General features: G+C 30.2%; 1 protein-coding gene across 3 annotated transcripts; it reads right to left on the bottom strand.

Moving 5' to 3' along the window:
* Window positions 1-1,260: 1,260 nt before the first annotated feature.
* LOC130801803 (potassium channel SKOR) lies at window positions 1,261-16,912 on the bottom strand. Of its 3 annotated transcripts, none has more exons than XM_057665696.1 (14): window positions 16,443-16,912; window positions 16,048-16,341; window positions 6,942-7,166; window positions 6,741-6,804; window positions 5,970-6,309; window positions 5,483-5,778; window positions 4,915-4,995; window positions 4,508-4,606; window positions 3,988-4,209; window positions 3,460-3,648; window positions 2,804-2,879; window positions 2,429-2,723; window positions 2,196-2,317; window positions 1,261-1,802 (listed from the first exon to the last, which is right to left on the bottom strand). In XM_057665696.1, exons 2-14 carry the CDS (start codon window positions 16,317-16,319, stop codon window positions 1,561-1,563), a joined length of 2,523 nt encoding a protein of 840 aa, XP_057521679.1. In that variant the 5' UTR covers window positions 16,320-16,341; window positions 16,443-16,912; the 3' UTR covers window positions 1,261-1,560. The 3 variants fall into 3 exon arrangements, with proteins under 3 accessions (XP_057521679.1, XP_057521678.1, XP_057521680.1); XM_057665695.1 differs by having other exon boundaries at window positions 16,048-16,327; window positions 16,443-16,864; XM_057665697.1 differs by lacking the exon at window positions 16,443-16,912 and having other exon boundaries at window positions 6,942-7,277; window positions 16,048-16,176.
* Between the last annotated feature and the right edge of the window lie 3,238 nt (window positions 16,913-20,150).

The following is a 20,150-nucleotide window of genomic DNA, read 5'->3' on the forward strand; positions in this document are numbered from 1 at the left end:
GTTTTTATATACAATCATTATATATATATATATATATATATATATATATATATATATATATATATATATATATATATATATATATATATATATATATATGAAAGAAGTTCAAACGAGAACCATACATATATGAGAATCGTGAGAACCAATCTATCTGACAAAAAAGTGTTGCTTTCCATTACAAAGGTTCTACTTTTAGGCAAAAACTGTTATTTTTTGTTAAAAAAAAGATGATATTTTTCGACAAAAAAGTGTTACATTAAAAAAAAATTCTGAACGAAACCCATGAAAAGTGTTACATTTTACATAAAAAAGTGTTACTTTTCAGAAAAAACACGTTATTTTGTATAATTTGATTTTTGAAAATTTTTCTAACAATAATACTTTTTTGTTAAAAAGTAACAACTTTTTTTCTAACAAGAAAGTAATACTTTTTGCCCGAAAGTAATATTTTTTCGCCCAAAAGTAATAATTTTTTATCAGGTAGATTGGTTCTCACGATTCTCATATAAGTTTGATTCTCAATGTAACTTCACCATATATATCCTTAAAAATTATTATAATTTTACCAATAGTTCTACCTTTGTAAATAATAATTAACCTAAATTACTTTATTCATTTGGACACAACTTAATCAGGGACAAGCTTGGAATTTTAGTTTGGGGCTAGGTAGTAGCTAGCAAAATATAATAGTCGAGTCGTGGACACCTTAACCAATTAGTAATAATTAAATCAACTATACACTAGTAAAAAATTATATTTGAATCACAATATAAATGTCAAAAAATTATAGTTAGATGACTGATAGACTAAAATTTTTTTATTGTAAGGGACACTATCTAGTAAAAAAATATAGTTAAATTATGATGTACTAACAAAATAGTTGGATATTATAAAATAAGTTAAAAGTCTAAGGTTTTGTTTTAAATGAAAAAGGTTTATAATTTTAGACTTAACATGTTGGGAGATAATGTTGTGTGAGCATATGAAAGACAATCATTTTGAATTTGATACATTATTTATTTCAATTCATTCTACTAAGTTATGTTTTCCAATTTTGAAAATTGGTCAATCACTTACAAATTACAACCTGATATTTCTTATCAATGAAGATTTCCCTATTATAGTTGCTGCCAATAATAAAACAAATTAAATAAGACAATAATCCTAACAAACACTGGGTATGATGATGATGAAGATGAATATTCCTGACAAACAAAGATTTTCCTAATTGCGCAATTCTAAGAAAAATCAATAATATTTAAAAGCAATAGTAACTCACTCATGTTACCAAGTAGTACTCCTAACTAATATCATTGTACAACTATGTACATAGAAAGTTGGAACAGTCCATCATCCAAATTCCAAAAGTACACTCTTAAATTATTTGTTTATACCATCATCAACTCATATGATATGCCTATATCTAACAAAAACTTAAAAATGCACTCTTCTGTAGTACCTTTACAGAGGAATTGGTAATAGAATCAGTTATCAATATTATACATGAAAATGAACATGAGCATGAACAAGCGAGTAAAAATTGATTTTGAATACAGCCTATTCGGTTTCACTAATCAAATACAACTTCTGACCGTTGTCGATCATATCTACATCAAGTATTTTACCTCCATCATCTGACAAAATACAAGAAGCCGTTGGGAAGTTTAACTTTTCTGATGCAATCTTAATCAGCTGCTCTATTGTGCGCGGTACCCATAAAACGATCCCTGGCTTTCTGTTCTCTTTGCTTCCCCATGGGTGGAATGGGAACACAGTACATTTTTTGTGCAGTGTTTTATCTGTAAGCAACTCATATTGTTAATTTAACTGAAATAAAATCTTACTTGCAACTAACAGAACTGAGCAAGTTCGGAAAAATCAAGTTCGAGGAGGTTTTTAGAGGACTGCGATTTTAGTCCTCGTGCAGTCTTTTGCATAAATGCAGGTCAAGGTTTGCCTCCATTACACCTCTACGGTGGGACCCTTTCTCGGACCTTTGCTATGAGGGGGTGCTTTGTGCACCAGACGACCTTTTTTATTTTTAATCTTATTTCGGACTATTAAGTTAGATAATTTCAGTCCATCTAGATCATAATATTTTCACGTCTCCTATTCCTTTTTCAAAAGATGTTTAGGAAATCTAGAAGTGGTTACCGGAAATCTAATTTTTATACTTAAAAATTTTAGATTACCAAGTAGTTCTTCAAGGTTTCCAGATGATTGAGAGATTTGAGCAGACTTTGCAGCTTCAAGTAGCTTTATCAAATGCTTATTTCCGCAGTTCCAAGCTTCATCTAGTGGCGTGTTGCCCCACCTGCAGAATTCATAGTTCAGAACAAAAATCCATGATCATCAAATGTTACCATGGGCAAAAAACAAAGATGAGAAAAGGTGGAAGTAGAGGTCCATGATCATCAAATCTTACCTGTCTTTCAACGTAACAAAAGCTCCAGCTTCCACCAGTACCTTTGCCATCAAGAATAGCCCTTGAGAACAAGCAACATGTAGTGGAGTTCTATGATCATAATCTTTGGAGTTAGGATCTATTCCATTAGCAAGAATTCTTTTCAGAAATTCCACATCTCCACTTAGAACTACTGTGCAAAGAAAAGATCCAACGTCTTTGACATCAATTTTTGCTCCTTCTCTGTACAATAGTGCAGCAACCTGGTCATGTCCATTTTTCACTGCTTCTAATAAGGGTGTATTTCCAAAGTTATCTGCAGATAGCTTAGCTTCAGTAAATCTGCTGCAATCGAATCAAGAAAATGAAGAACAGACAAGTTATTCAGAGCAGTACCTGACTTGTTAACATCAGCTCCTTCTTCAATAAGAAAAACAACAACATCTTCGTATCCTCTTGATGCGGCTATATGCTGTGACCAAAGTAGGCTTCAAGATTATTTACATAATTTTTCAACATCCTATAAGTGTAACTCATACAATCTCCTAATATCATTGGAAACTCACTCACAAGATTCAGATATTGTTCTATCAAGCAAAAACCATAAATTTTAATATAATGAAAAGTTTTTTTTACAAGAAATGGCCACACTATCCTGAAAGCCAATATGATGGAACCGTAACTAAAGCACAAAATTTCTTAATAAATTATTTGAGGGATAAAAATCTGGAAAAATCAATGAAAAAAGATGTTTGTCACATTAGTGTCCAGTGTTTATCAGTCAAGAAACAAATGTTATGCTTAGAAAACATGTGTAACCATTGTTTAAGACTTTGAAAGGGAGAGGTTTCATGCAGAACTTTTCATAATATACAGATGACAACTTTTATCATAAAAACAAATCTTGTATATAACAAGGTAATGGCATGTGCAAGTGTACTATAGGAACTGCAGGGAAGCTATCACCGCTATCTTGAAATAATGGAATTGATAGAAAAGCAAACAAAGATAGTCAAGTTACATATAACACTATGATTAATCAATTATCATACCAGTGGAGATCTTCCATTGTAATCTGTCTTTTTTAGATCAGCTCCAGCATTGAGCAAACTCTTAAGCTGATAAAGATCACCATGATATGCAGCATTATTTACTTTGAGAGCAAGCTCTGATTCTTGCTTTGCTATGTGAGATGCAATATCTGATTCAACTTGCTTCAAGTTGTATTTCCCGTCATTTCCCTACAATTAAACAGTATCACACCTATTACTTGTTGACTTTAGCACAAAAAAAGATAAAAAATATTCTATTAGCCCTATGTCACTCAGAAGATTCCGCCAAAGTGGGGTATGGGGGTTTGGGCAACCTCACCCTTGTGCTAACAAAGAGGTAGTTATCGACACTTGATTGCAAACATCAACTACAACTTCAGAAACAAAGGCGCACGTGATTTGACATCCATTTTACTTTAGGTGATTATAATAAGAAACCAATCTATGCTAGACTCATTTAATACCCTCAGCAAAGTTTATGAAAAGTATATGCATGATTGATTTACAATAGATTGAATCTTCTGCTACCTCAAGGAGATTGTCAAAGATTTTCTTCCCATCATAGAAGTATATGTCGATAATATTACTCAAAGACTCTTTGTCAATTCGCAGAAGCCGACACAGCTCACGGACCCGGACGGTAGAAGGTTGAGGAATGTTGCAAAAGATGGAAATCTGTCCGAAAGTGCTATTAGGTTCAAGAATTGAAATTGTCTGTTCTGACCCATGTTCTCCAATGCCTATCTCCTCCTGTTAAAAAAACAGCACTGCAACCGTTATGCCCAAACTGGGTGAACTCAAATAGGAGTAGCATGAATTTGCAGCGCATTGAAAGAATAGAACGCCACAACTTTTAGCAACATATTTGGAAATTCTCTAATGAAGTTGAGATTTTTTAGTACATAATCACATCCATGGCTTGTATCCACACAGATTTAGATTAGTAGTTATATATCATGTCTGAATTTAGGTTAGAGTTTGAATACATACGAGAACTATATAAAGGATAAAGAGTAACATCTTGGTGTGAAAAGCAGTAAAAACGTACCAACATTCCATGACAGACAAAATAAAGTTGATCTACGACATTGCCCTGCTCCAAAATCACTTCACCGGGAAGGAAAAATTCTTCATGGACTCTGATAACCTGCAAATTCAAGTGCAGTGGTTATCTATCAATTCCAAACACCAAGGAGATAAAAAAATAAAAATGTGTAAACGTTTTATAATTTCGAACATGCTAAGGATATTAAAAGAAATCACTTTCTTCATTGATACTTAAATCATCATCTTGAAGATCAAGGATATATGAGCATTTTGTTAACAGATACTAATGCAGATCATTTCAATAGACCTTTTATGAAATCCATTTAAAATATTTGACAATCCGGAGACCCAAACTTCGGCAATTTGAATTGCAAAAATGCACTATTTCAGTAAGACATTGCTACTTACAATCTGATTGATGAACTCTGTAGAACATCCATTAAATAGAGGTGCTTTTATTATGTATGGCATATATAGTGTTTGGGAAATCTGCACAACAAAAAAAAGGAAAAAAGTTATGCCACCCCAGTATACCCAGGCATAATTATACATCAACAAAAAGCTACAGGAACTAAAGCAGCCTACATTCTCGGTTTGAGCATAACGAATGCTAAGATCTGAAATTAGTCAGGGAACATAAAAGTGGTAATAATCTGAAAGACAAAAGTGCATACCAGATTTTATGCCCTAGAGAAACTAAAACTGGTTTTGTAAGAGTTTGATCAAGGTAATATTTAGGAATCTTGAACAAGAACCATTGCAATGAGAACCATGAAAGAAGTAACATTGAAAGAACACAGACAAATTTGGTATCAGCAATATGAGAAAGACTCTCAACTTTAAATTTAGCACATGAATCTATTCTCCAGCATTGAACATCAGATACACACAGCTAAGCACAAATGTAGTGCGGAAGGAAAGATATAAAAGGCATGGCCTTATTTTACAGTAATTTATATTTCTTCTTATGTATTACCTTAGCTCGAAGAGATATGGGAATATCCTGCAGAACAGATGCCTCAGTATAGCTACTTTCATATTGTAAGCGTAAATGACCTTTGATCTGATTGCGGAGGTCTCTGCTAAGCCTATTTCTGTTCATATATTTCATTACTTCTGCCATTTTATCCCTAAATCGTTCTGTCTTTGAACCTTTAACTATCAATGCTGTCATATTACCGATCAAATAAGCACCCAAAACCATGTCAAAAGAGACATAGATCATAATGAATATCATTTCCCTCATATTGACAGCATGTATGTCTCCATAACCTGCAAATTAACAAGAATAAGGAAATATCCGTAGCTGAGTATAAAACCGTTCACCAACAACCGAATGACTTAGCATTAATTTTTCAGAAGCTGCGGAAGGGAGTGACCTATAACACATGAAATAGAAAACAAAAAAATGATACGTAAACTTGAAAATAATTTGATTTTTCTGCTATTAAGACATAACTCACCTACAGTAGCCATGGTGACGATGGCAAAGTATAGAGATGTTGTATACCTCCTCCAAATATCAATTTCCCTGAAGTGCGCATAGCTATAATCTCCTAATGTTAAACTACCAATCCAAGTGTATCCTTCTTCTCGTTCAGGAACTGTGGTGGCTAAATAATAAAAGATGCAAGCTGCCGTATGTGTACAGTAGATTTCAACGGTAACAAGTTTAATAATCCTGGTAAAGAGGTAATTGATCCTTATATCCTTCTCCATCTTTTGCAGAAAGTAATGTACCTTACGTACTCGACACAACCTGATCCATAGCAAGTATCTCACAGCTTCTTTGTGGCCGGATGCCTGCAAAATTATATTGTTCAGCTTATTTTTTTAGAACTCAAACATATCTTTTGTTGAACTTAAATTATGCTTTGCTAAACTTCAACTTATATTTGTTGAACATAACCTAATATAGTTGAGTTGTTCAACTTATTTGTGTTAAGCTTATCCTATTTTCACTGATCATATTTTCAGCGAACTTATGCTACTTGAACTTAACTAATATCATGCTGAACATAACTTATTTTTCCTGCACTTAATTTCTGCTTGTTGAATTTAACTTTTTAAATGAAACTTATTTTTATATATTGAGGAGAACACGTACTCAGTCTATCACATCTCAGCAACATGAACCAAGGTTTTTCAAATGGATCAAATACATTAAATAACATTTTGGAAAACAGATGAGTGCATTAAATAGCTAAGCCCAAGAAAAACTATCTGAGGAATACCTTGTAAATAAGATCCCACGGCAAACAAGCCAGCAAATCAATGACAAAAGTCGATTTCAGGTACCTGCATTTAAGAAAAGAGAATGATAGTAAACAAATCGACAATGATTGCACCATTTGTTTGGATATAGAGTAAAAAGAAGAGTTCCATGACAATAGAAAGGAAAAAAATACATAGGTAGTAACCAAACAATAAAGCACCTGAAGGCAATAGCAGGACGTTGATAAACCATTCGGTATGTCTGCTTATCTCTGTATCCAACAAAGAATTGAAGCACAATGTCCAAAAGGAAAGCAACTTGTCCTACAATGTCCAACACAAACAAGTTCTCAGGAAGTCCGTTGAAGAATCCGAACTCCATGGGTGTAAAGAATGAAGAGTAGATTGCCCATAGTAGAATGAACTTATCCCATGCTCTGTACCACCTGCATGTGCCATTATGGTGCCATCCCCAGTTTCAGTTTTTACCATGTTTGTCTAAAAAACCAGTAATGTACGATACTACAGTGTGTGATCGGGCACCCCACAACATTCTGCTGCTCGAGTTAACAATGACAAATCAATAACAAATCAGAATGTACACAAACTATCAATACATCTGTATTTTAAGATTTGATTTCTTGTTATTATACATCGTGCAATGTAAGGAATGTATAACTATGTTAAACCTTACACTAAGCAACGCTAAATATATAGCTATGAATCTATGATTTACATATCACTCATAAACTTGAGGGTTGTGTGGCTTAATTAAGCATGTTTTGTGAGTAGTATGAAATTTAAAAGAAAACTTAGTGAGTGATAAAGGTATCACAGTTAGGAGTAAAATTTTGGACTCTCATTAAGAGCATAGTAAACTATTGTATTGCGGGAGGGGTTTAGAAAAGTATTTCCCCGTGATCTACCATTGGTTTAGATTACACAAATTTGATATAGTTACATAATTTGCGAGCTAATTTTTTTTTTAATTCGTGATTCATTCCAAATGGACCAAAAATAGCCTAATATTGACTACAATTGTTCTTATGATCTACTCCGCATAGATCATGTGACGTTGCAAACAACCAAAGCTAGCCTTTGTTTTCTTACCAAGGCATTGTGAGGTGATGGGTCGCTCATAGTTTTTATCGAAGAATCAACTCAACCAAATGCTTAAACTGATAGTTAAGGCCCTAGAATTTTTACATACTCTAACACGCCCCCTCACAAGAGAGCCCTTTGAGTTAGAATTGTGAATGCAGTTAAGCCCTCCTTATACCCGGCGCTAAGTATTACACTTTAAATGAAAGGTGGTTGAGATTTGAACGCGTGACCTCTTGTCACGTTGGCTTCTGATATTATATCAAGGAACCAACTCAATCAAAAGCTTGCTGATGGTTGAGGCCTAAAATATGTTATATACTCTAACAAATTTAAGGTAGCTATAAGTTTGAATTTTAATCTTGAAACATTTGCGGTAAGTTTGAATTTGAAGCCAAGCACCAGGCAGTTGCAAGTAACAAGAGGAAAGAAACTGGTAGATCTCTCTTAAACTTTCTAACTCCCATGTAAGAAGCGATATCTTTATTGCATTTGTTTTAGTCAATTTGTATATGTCTTTCATGTCTGCTAGTATGTGTGATGTTTGTACTACCACTTAACTAGCTACTGAATACTGATGCAATGCAACTTGTTATAAATCTAACAAAGCAAAGGAAGTTACTTAGGAGGAGTCCAAAATCATATTGATATTGTGGCTTGACTGTGTAGCAATGAATTAGACAATTAGAAAGTAATAAGAAGAAATACAAGGAAATAAAACCAAACAAGAACATCAGTATTTAATGAGGTTCACCAATATGGCTACATTCTCTTTCTAATTTAGTGTTTTGTCTTATATGTTTGAAGGATAGTGGAGCTACTAGTTGAATCTCAATACATGAAGACATTACAAGTTTAAGAAGAGGGGATTAAAGCCTACTCAAAGAAAACGGAGGTCCATATAAAATGGGGCACTTACCCACTATTAGTCGAATATTTAATTTGAAAACTATTAACTTCAATCATTTGAAGTTATTTAAGAAAAAATTTATTGATAAAAAATATCTTTTATAAAACTAATACGAATGAAACAAAATAGCATTGCACTAATGCATTAACGCTAGCCTACAGCCTACAAGCACGATAATGATTTCAATAATCACAAATTGTATTTATTCTTGTAATGAGGCCCCATTTTGGGGGGTCAGTGCACAAGACCCGGGTTCACTCCAAATTACTCCTCTCCATTCAAATCAAGGGAATACAACCATGATCAAGATTTGAAAAACAATGAGCCAAATAACATTCACTCAAGTCACATTTACAATCGAACTAGTATAAGGATTGAAGGACCTTGTTTTGTCTATTATTTCATTTCAATAAAATCTTGTCTTTTCTTCCAAACTAAGAAAGCTATAATGTCTATCGCCATAAATCTTAGTCTATTGAACTACTAATTTGTATTGTGTATTCGGATTAGATTTAGAGTTTCTAGAGTATTCTGATTAGGGCTTATATAGGACCATTATAAACCTTTATCGAAATACTCTAAAAACCCTAAATCTTATCATAATACACAAACAAATGTCGAATCTTGATTATTCACACCCAGTGCACACCCTTCATCTCCGTGTGTATCATAGATTAAGCTACAATGTAAATATATGATCAATATCACCTCTTACACTAGGTGATTTGGTACTTGGCATAACGATTTAACAAAAATGATATTTTATTATTAAATTACATATTAATATATAAAAGTATTTTTATTTTACCTTTTCATTAGTAGTTTTTAGAACCATGCGTATAATTTATAATAAAATTTTTAAAAATAATTCTAGCATTACCAAATTAATTATTATCTAATTTTATTTATTGGAGTATAATGACCATACATTAATTATTCAAAAAAGTTGTCCAGACATTTGCAACCAGACATTGCATGTGAGATACGCACATCATATTTCATACCAACCAGCAGTCCTATGTTCATTTTATAATGCGTGTTTTGTAAATATGAGGTATATTCCGACTTGACTAACAAGCTGGCATAGTGGCATGTGTAGTTTTATGGCTAATCTATGGGACTGGATCACTCAAACAGCTTATACTATTTTTTAAGTTACATGCTGATAAGTAATAAGTATATTGGTTAAGTTGGTTAAAATATAAGTGTATAATAGTATTATCTTAGGTTCAAGCCTTAATATTAACAAGTGTAATACATAATAATAATAATAATAATAATAATAATAATAATAATAATAATACATAAAAAATTACAACCAAATTTATTTAACCCTTGATTATTATTCCATTTGCCTCCGTTGATAACGCATCAAACTTGATGATATAAGTAAGACAAATTAATATATAGATGCATCCAACTTTGACCCAAAATATTTTAACCTAATGATAGAGATGCATGTTGTTTGTGTTCTTATGGGAATCACATAATTCCATTGACCGTTACTTTTTTTAACGCATTCTTAATGTATTTCTTTTGTTTTATTTGGATATTGTTTCCTTCAATCATCTACTCTTAATATCAATCAAAAAAAATTAATTTTGTTATTGTTATTTTGTCAATAATTTTCTAATTACTCATAATAAACCGTAAAGATTAAACTTTTATGTACGGTAATTATGATTGTCGCTCTGTATAATAAGAGTTCGATTTTCACCCCTTAAATATTTATTAATTCCCTCATGAAATGTCTAGCCTATTAAATAAAAAAATTATGGCTGCCATCCAAAGTTGTTAAGGTTAATTAGGTAAATAGCTAGCATTGGGTGCCTCTAAAGGAAAGCATGAAGCATTTTACTGTTTCACACAGATCATAACTATAATGTATATTGAATTTGCACCAACAAAAACAATCCGTACTAAAAGCCATTATCAGTTTTTTTTTTTCCACTCCCCAAGTATATATTCCGAAAACAATATCACTTGCAAAACCGATATATTACGTGTAGATTTTATTCATATTTACTACATATGCATATATTTAATTAGTGCCTCTGATCACTAATATTCTTCTTATTTGGAATATCGTATTATAAGAAGAGAAAAATTTAATTAAGATTTTTGAAAGATATATTGAAGATAAAATATATTCATGTAAAATCTTGTTAGATTCGTCTTAAAGTATACTTTCTTATTCTATGTTTTTTGTATAATTTTTTATGATGCGTATTTAGAGATATTGAGACTCAAAAATTACTTTGAAAACTGTGCAAAAAGTAAATGGGAAGAATAAAAAAGAAAGGAGGGAGTATTGTTTATCAAATAAAATTACCTTACATTTTGTATTCTTTAGATATTAGAATAAACATGTCCTTGATGCATAATTTTAAAGTAGAAAAAATTACCTAGAATAATTCAATTTTTCATTAATTTTTCTACAATAATCTCAACTTTTAATTAATTATGAATAATTTCAATATTAGGGTTATTTACTCAAGAACATTATTGCCCAAATGATAATTGATTTTGAACATTAATTGCTACAAAAAAGTAAAAATAAAATAAAAATTCAATATTTAAATTAAAAAAAAAAAAACACAATTGATTTCTCTTTTTAAATTATTTTTTTTTTCAAAATTTTTTAATTTAATTTTGTTTTAATATTTTATTTTTTTACACTAAATAATAACTTGTTTTATAGGTCAGAGGTCAATTCTTGTTTAATTAAAAGTTGACTTAATTATTATAGAAAAATGAGTAAAATGTTAAATTATTTGGAAAAATATTAATGTTTAATCAATAATTGAAATTATTGTTGAAAAATTAATAAAATGTTAAATTATTCTGGAAAATTTTCCTGAGTAATAGTTTTTCATTATTTTTAATTACATAAAATTTAAATTAAAAAGGTCATAACAATACATCACTACGTGAAAACAGCAAGATGTGTATCAATTCTAAAGATAAATTCTGTTTTGCTAAATACCATTAAGGCCTAAGGGGCACACATTTTTGTATAACTATAACGTAAGTATCCGTTTTATGTTAAATAGATTAACAAAATATAAATTCTCTTCCCGATTTGTTTCTTCAGCTGAAATTATGGGGATAATAATATGTCGATTAGCTGTATGGTAAAATCAATTAAAAAAAAAGGCATTAAGCATAAAGTTAGGCATACAATATTGTTCAAAAAATAACTTCTATTCTCAACCACAAGGGTGTTTATAATTTTTTTGTTTTTGAATTATAATGAAGTAAAGTAAAATAATTTAATTCTTGTGAATTTTCTACTAATGTAAAGTTATATTTGACGTTTGGGGTCAATAAAAAACCATCTCTTTGTTAATTTGATCTTTAATAAAGGTAATATTACATATATGATATAACCAACTTATCTAAACTCCACCGTAGATGAGAGTCTGACATTTTTAAGATAATTAATGAAATGAAAATTCTATAACAAGCATTTTCTTTACATTTCTTAGACATGACTCACTTCATTTTCTATTCTAGGTTCCTATATTGTAGGAAAAGTTATACCAAAATTAATTATTTAGAGTTATAATATAACAACATTTTATCTGATTATCAATTGTTATAGCTGATCATATGGCCGTGACGACGTGATCGTAGGAGGATAATAATATATATTATAAGTTTTATAGTTACAATGAAAATATGAAATACTAAACTTGAAGAGACGACGAGTTTTTAATTTTGAGTTCGATTAAAAAATGGGTGAGTTGGTGATAAATTATAAATATAATGTTATTTAAGATAACATAGTACATGGTTATATATACATATATATTTCCAGATTTTAAACCAAGCTTAAATATTTTTTTTAAATTAACCTATATATTAGTAGTTATTAAGCTCCCAAAAGTGTTCATAAGCGATTTCTGTTTATCAATACATCTAACTATATTTTATGTATCAATCATTTAAATAAAAAAATGATCAATTTATTTTTCTAGGCACTTTCAAAATCAAATCTTTTATTTTTGGCATTTTCTATTTGTATTAATTCTTTTCTTATTGTATCTCTCTTATAATGCTCCTTGGTCCCTTGATTTATCGCATACTTCATAATGCACATAAATTGTACCTTTCATATCTATTTTAGTCATCTTTTCCAAAAAAGATAGTCCCCTCTTTATTTTACCAAAAAGGAGTGTAGTTTTTGAAGATATCAACCGTAAAACTTAGTACACCATTGTACTATACATTTAAAGTTCAAAATTAAATATAAAATAAATGAATAAATTTCAACTCACTTGAAAAGTAAATATTATTACTTTTCAAAAAATACCAAATTGTTAACGCTTCTATAATCTAAAAAAAAATTAAATATAGAGATATGAATATAAGCGGTCCATGTGGCCCAGTGTGGGATCTAAGACGTGATCAAGGTCAATATAACAGAGGCAGCCTGAGCTGGGAGAAAGCGACGCAAATCGCAAACATAATCAGCTGCACTCAACCTAAATGCCACGTCTCAGTACTCTGTACTGTAGGAGGCCGATCCGTCTACTTGAAAGCGACGATTTATTATTTTAAGATTTCTAAATTTGTAGTATTGGTTCTAACTAAAATCCAATTCTAGGAATAATATTTTATTCATTAGTAATTATTTTACACCGTTATTCTATCATTCTATGTCTCATTGATGTAATTGATCAATTAGATACTTGTAATTTTTAGTTCAAATCTTCTACGCTTCTTATCAACTTTGACTTATATATTTGGAAAATCTTTCTTTTTTAGACTGTACTCTACCATAGGAATTTCCAGAAATATTAAATATTAATTTAATTTTGAAAAAATTACTTAGAATAATTCAACATATTCGTGATTTTCCTACAATAATCCCAGCTATTAATTAATTATGAATAATCTCAACTTTAAGGGGTATTTTCCTAGAGTAAACCTGGTGACCGAATGACTTGCTATAGCAAATTTTATATTTTTTTGAAAAAAATATAAATTAAAATAAAATTTCGAAAAAAGTTCAAAAAATTTATGATTTTTTTTATTATTTAGAATTTTTTAAGTAAAGTTTTAAAATTTTTCTCTAATTTTAAATTAATTTTCAGTTTACTTTTTTGGTGAATCGAGCTACCCAAATTTACTCTAGACAAAGACCCATTAAAGTTGGAATTATTCATTATTAATCAATAAGTGGGATTATTGTATGAAAATCAAGAATAGGTTGGATTATTTTAGGTAATTTTTCCTTTAATTTTTGTGAGAATTTTAAAAAATAAATCATGAAAAATATATTTTATAAATTAAAGAAAGTAATAAAAATATTTTTAAATAATAAAAATGTAAAATAAAAAACCAATAGAATAACAAAAATAAAAATGAAATGAATAAAATAAAAATATCGCAAACTCAGGCAAATAGTTAAAAGAGAATATATATACTAAAAAAACTTATCTTGTGTTATGTATCATGACTCATATAAAAGAAAATGGATAAAAATTTAATTAACTTTGATAACCATTAACCAGGTTGGTATTAATCAATAATAATGCGCTATCATTTACAATAATAATAATAAATGACATTCTCCCTATGGATTAATTTTTTTAAAATTCTCAATATGATTAAGGCCAACTAGCTCGCATGGAAGTTATGAGAACTCTCTAAGTGGAGGCTGCCTATTCTCACACAATTAAATTCGAAAATGCTTACCTTACCTGTAAATCACTTGAGAGAAAATTATCTTATAATTATATCATAATTAGCTTACTTTTCCACTAAATTAGGTCTTAGGATTATATAATCATGATCACTACTTTAGCATTGTAATCATCTTATGTTTATAATAATATAATGGAGTATATAAATAAATTAAAAGAAAAGAGGGTTAAATAATGTTAAAGAAGTGCATATGTTAAAAAAAAAGTAATTAATTTTTGTTTTACCAATTTTGTGTCCACATAAAATAGAAAAAATCAACAAGGAGTATAATTTTGGAGAAATTTTGTCGCACCATGTGATCACAATAGTATTTCACTATGTATCATCCAATCTTATTTTAAATTCTTTTGTATCATTCAATCTTATACAAATTAAATCTTAATTCCTTTAATAACGCAATTTTGTATTAGTTAATTTTTAATAACATTTCATTATTTTAAACTTTTTAATCGCAAATTTTCATAATAATTCAATGAATGAAGTGAAACATACGTAAAAGATGTTAGGAATTATTAATAATTATGTTAGGAAGTATTAAAAGTAGTATATAATTAGTTGATTATATTAATTGAAGTTACTATATAGATCATTTTCGTTCCTCTTAATTTAGTAATCTTAAAAAAGAGAGTCAATCAAGCCTATATAAAGAGAGCTACATATTTATAAAGTAGGTGGTGAAATTGGAAATGTTGAAAAAAAAAATATCATACCAAACAACCTAATACAAAATTTTAAGTAGTAAAAATTGAAAATGATTTGGATGAAATTTTGTGAAATAATGAATTTAAAATTCCGTAAACAGATTCTCGTTTTTAATTAAAATGTAATTTTATTTTTTAATAATTCTTTTTTTAATTCTTTTTGAAGCTATGATCACTTATGAAATTATGTTTACCAAATTTTACTTTTATAACTCAAATGAACAAGAACAAAATAAAGGAGGCAAAATAAATAAAAATTAGTGTACTGTGTCCTCAATTAGTAAGCTCCATAATTTATCCCTTTAATTATATTTGCTACTTGACTTTTTACGCAATCTAATGCGTTATTTTAATCATTTAGAAGTATATACTTCAAATTATATACAACTAAAAATTATAAAATTTAATATCATGTAAATATGCAATTAAACGATTTTTTTTACACATTAACTACAATAGATAAAATAATCGTAATGTAGAAATATACTTCAAGGAACTATTAATGATTAGCTATTAAAAATATTATCTGACATATTAAAATATATTTTTTAAAACATAATTACTTCTATAATTTTAGTCTGATTAGTTATTAGAGTTTATGAAAACGCTAAACTATGATTATCTAAAACTTTATGGCCAAGAAATCTTTGGTGTAAATTTTCTTTCCTTATCAGACTATTTCTGGAAATTATGCTAACCGATAACTACGGAGAAACAACAGTTCCATTACTCATTGACAATTTTCGTTCCGATTTCTTTTGAAAAAATGACCTATTAACCAATCAAAATTCTACTTCTCTTTACTTCTAGACTCGACAAAACAAATCGAATAATAATATTTCTAAATATTTAAAAATATTTAAAAATAAAGAACGGTTTAAGATTGCAGAATGTGATACCGACCTGTTATTCTCAGGATGAATGACAAGACCGTGATAAAGATCTTTGACACCATGAAAGAATCCTTCTCTACTAAACTGCCTCTCAACCGACTCGTGATTTAACTCGTGCACAAGCAGGTCGAATCGGCTTCCTCTGGACGATTTTAACCTATCTCTCGGTTTTTCTATCACAAAATCCTCTTCGTGATTCGAATTCGATGATGTTGATCCTTCCTCATTGTTAAACGACATTCTTTTTCCAGAAATTATCTTTGCTAATTGTTTCGGCGTCATCTTCGTATCTAAAATCGATCACCTATTTAATCAAAAAAATCCAACAGTTTTCGGTTTGATAAAAATAATAAAATAAAAATAAAGGAATAAAAATTCAAACAGAAAGGAAATAAAGTTTGTTACCTGATCAGATGAGAATATGATGCAGTTTTCCAGAAATAAAAAGGAAAAAAAGATAGAAAAAGTTGTGAATTAATCACAAGTTAAATATAATGTTTGTTTAATTTGTTGAACGGATTTGTGATGTTTGTTTGGATCTCTCTCCTCCACTTTATTGAATTAGTTCACGGATGAACAACAAGTTGTTATTCAACTATGGGAGGAGAGAGAAAGGAGCAGAGAAAAATAGCGACGCTAATATTGATTAAAAGTATAAGAAAATGGGTTTTAGCTTTCAGCAGAGAAAATGATTTGGAAGAAGTGTACAACTAGAAGAAAGGAGAAATTGAGAGGGAAAGAGAGAGAGAGAAAAGAGCGTAGAGAGAAGAAGAACATGTGTGGACATGGGAGTCTATGGCGGGGATTTTATATGGTTTATAATAACAAATTTTTGTGCCATGGCGTGTCAGACGAGTAGCTCTTATAATAAAAAGTTGTATTTTATGAAATTTAAACAAGAAACGAAATATATACATATATATATATATATATAGATTTTGGATCAAATGAGAAGGGGTATGAAAATGAGAAGGGTGAGAAGTAATCTAAACCATTCATTTTTTTGATCAACGGACAGATTTAATTAGCATTTTTTCATAGTTGCACGCGGTTCAATTTGGATTTTTCATGTAATTTGAACCGGTTTTTTATTGATTAACCGGTTCAATATATAAAGAATTTTTTTTTTCTCTCTCCTACTTTACTTTCTCGACATTTTCTTTTTGTTCCATCCTCAAGAATTTTCGTCTTCCTCCCGTTCATTTTTCTTGGATTTTATTTGTTCTTCAATCGTTTGAATCTCAACCGTTCCATCCTGCTTTACTTTCGTTTGAATCTCGACATTTTCATTGTTCTTCAATCGTTCTTGGATTTTATTTCAGGTATTTCAGTTCTTGATTTAAGGGTTTATTTTCTTCGATTTTTGGTGTTTATTTGAATATTACTCTGGTATTTGATATTTAGGGTTAATTTCTGTTGATATTATTTGATATTACTCTGCTTTACTTCGATTTTCATCTTGTTCTGCGACTTTTCATTTTCATTCGATTTTTAGGGTTAATTTCTTCATCTTGTTCTGCGACTTTACTTCGATGTTTTGATTTTTTTAGTCTCGACATTTTGATATTATTTTTGGTTTAATTCTGGTATTTTAAATCTTCGATTATCACTTTTTTTTTAGTTGTCATGGCAAAAACAAGAGGTTCGTCAACTTCGAAGTCAGGTCATCAACGAGGTCGCAGTATTCCAGTTGATATCCCCTCCACTTCTAATTTACATTTGAATTCCAACACAAGAAAGAGAAGAGCTGAGGAAACTGACAATGTACAACAAAGGTCTGTAAGGTATGTTGAATTCCAAAATTGTAATTCCAACAAAGTATTCCAGGTCATCAACATTGTAATTATTCATAGTCATAGTATCCTTTATTGATAACATAGTATCTTTTTCTAAGAACATTGTATATTTTTTTTGTTGTTGCAGGTTGAGATCTACATTCCAGACAAAAAGTAGACCTTCTCAATTGATCAAATTGATGAAGGGATTCACTGAGAAACAAAAAATCTCAGTGAGAGAGATTGGTTTTGGTGGCCTTCTTAATTTAAAGTTATGTAGAAATCCATCTGCAATGCTTGGTTGGCTTGTAGATTGTTTTGATCCCGGTAGTTGTATGTTTTCGATAGACTCTTTCAAGTGCTTTCCCATTTCTGAATATGATGTATATGATGTTTTTTGTCCACCTCTGAACCCAAACAATGATGTAGATATAGTTTCAAGGTGTGCGAACAAGTATAATCCTGATTTTCCCTTGAAACAAGAATTTAGATCCTTTTTTGGTTATGAAGATACAAATGCAGCAATTCCTTTAGAATTGCTTGAACGAATGATCCCTAGGATGATTGATGGTGGGGATGAGTTCAAGCAACTTTTTGTGTTGCATGCTATTTCTTCTTTCTTAGCCCCAACCCAAAACAGAACAATAGACCTTAAGATTGTAAAGTCTATAGTAGATTCGAATAAGATTAGTTCTTTTAATTGGTGTAAGTATGTGCTTGATCAGTTTTGTGACTCTGTTGTTAGATATCGTAAAGGAAAGGTGCAATTTTTTTCTGGATGCATTGTTTTGTTGGAAATAATTTATTTTCATCGTTTGAAATTCAAGAATATCTCTTTGCCATCCTCTTTACCCCTTATCTCTCATTGGACTGATAAGGATGTGTCAAAAAGAATTAAGGAGGAAACATCTGCTAATCATTTTGGCAGTGGTTTAATTTTGAGTACATATCCCGTGAGTCAGACGATGGTTTTTGAGTATGGTCAAGCTGTTGGGTTAAAGGTGAACAACGTTGATATTGGTCAACCAAGTGTAAATGCAGAACCCTTCAGAGATCAAACAGTGCAAGACGATGATAAAATTGAGTTTCACTTGCCGTTAAATGCAATGCGTAATTCTGAAATACGCCAAGTAGCTGAGGATGTAAGTATGATCTTACTTATTTATGTATAACAAACATTTTAATGATAACACAGTAGCATTCTCCTGTATCTTTAAGTATGATCAAACACAGTAGCATTTTAATCACAAACATTTTAAGTATGATAACACAGTAGCATTCTCCTGTATCTTTAAGTATGATCAAACACAGTAGCATTTTAATGATAACATTTTAATGATATGCACAGTAGCATTTTAAGTATGTAAGTGTAAGTATGATCAAACAGTAGCATTCTCCTGTATAACAAACATTTTTCAAATTTTCAAAATAGAACACAGTAGCTATACATTGTCATAGTAACTTTTAATCACAACATAGTATCTTTTTCTAAGAACGTAGTAGCATTCACCTTGGCAACAAATATTTTTCAAAATTTCAAAACAGAACACAGTAGCTATACACAGTCATAGTAACTTTTAATGATAACATAGTATCTTTTTCTAAGAACATAGTAGCATTCACTTTTGGAAAATAATCATAACATAGTATTTTAAGAACATAGTTACTTTTAATTTGAACAACATTTAACTTTATCTTTACTTATTTTTGTAGGAAATATGTGAGTTGCTGATGCTGATGAGGAGAGACACTCAAGTTGTCTCCGAGTTTTACATGCAGAAAATTAAGTTGTTTTTAGAACAAAAACGTTCATTTTCTTCTCCTCCTGTCCCTTTTCCTGATGTTCCTTCTACCTCATCCACACCTTTTTCTGAAACCCAAAGTTTTTTCATGAATCCTACCGTGCTCAATACAATCGATGAGATAGTTGACACGGTTAAATGGGTTACCTCTATTCCCAGGATGGTGAATGAGGTTTTTGTTGCTGATGAGGGTGATGTAGATGTAGATGTAGTGGATGAGGTTGAATTGGATCAAGTTGTAAATAATGTTGTAAATAATGTTGCTGATGAGGGTGATGATGATGTTGTAAATAATATCACTGTTTTTGAAAGCCATGGTTATGAGAATGTATTGATACATGGCAGGGCTAAGTGTTCCATTCCTTTCAGAGGTGTGAATGATAAATTTACATATGTTTCACATCTGCTGAAGTCAAACAAAAAATATATGAGAACTCTTGGTTCGTTACTTCAAGAAACAGTTGACTATTGTTTTGTTTCTGATCAATGTTTTGACAATAGGTGAGTCTTTTTTTTTGGTTTTTCTTTTTATGTGA

Source organism: Amaranthus tricolor, chromosome 15 (genome assembly GCF_026212465.1).
Source record: "Amaranthus tricolor cultivar Red isolate AtriRed21 chromosome 15, ASM2621246v1, whole genome shotgun sequence".
Classification (NCBI taxonomy): domain Eukaryota; kingdom Viridiplantae; phylum Streptophyta; class Magnoliopsida; order Caryophyllales; family Amaranthaceae; genus Amaranthus; species Amaranthus tricolor.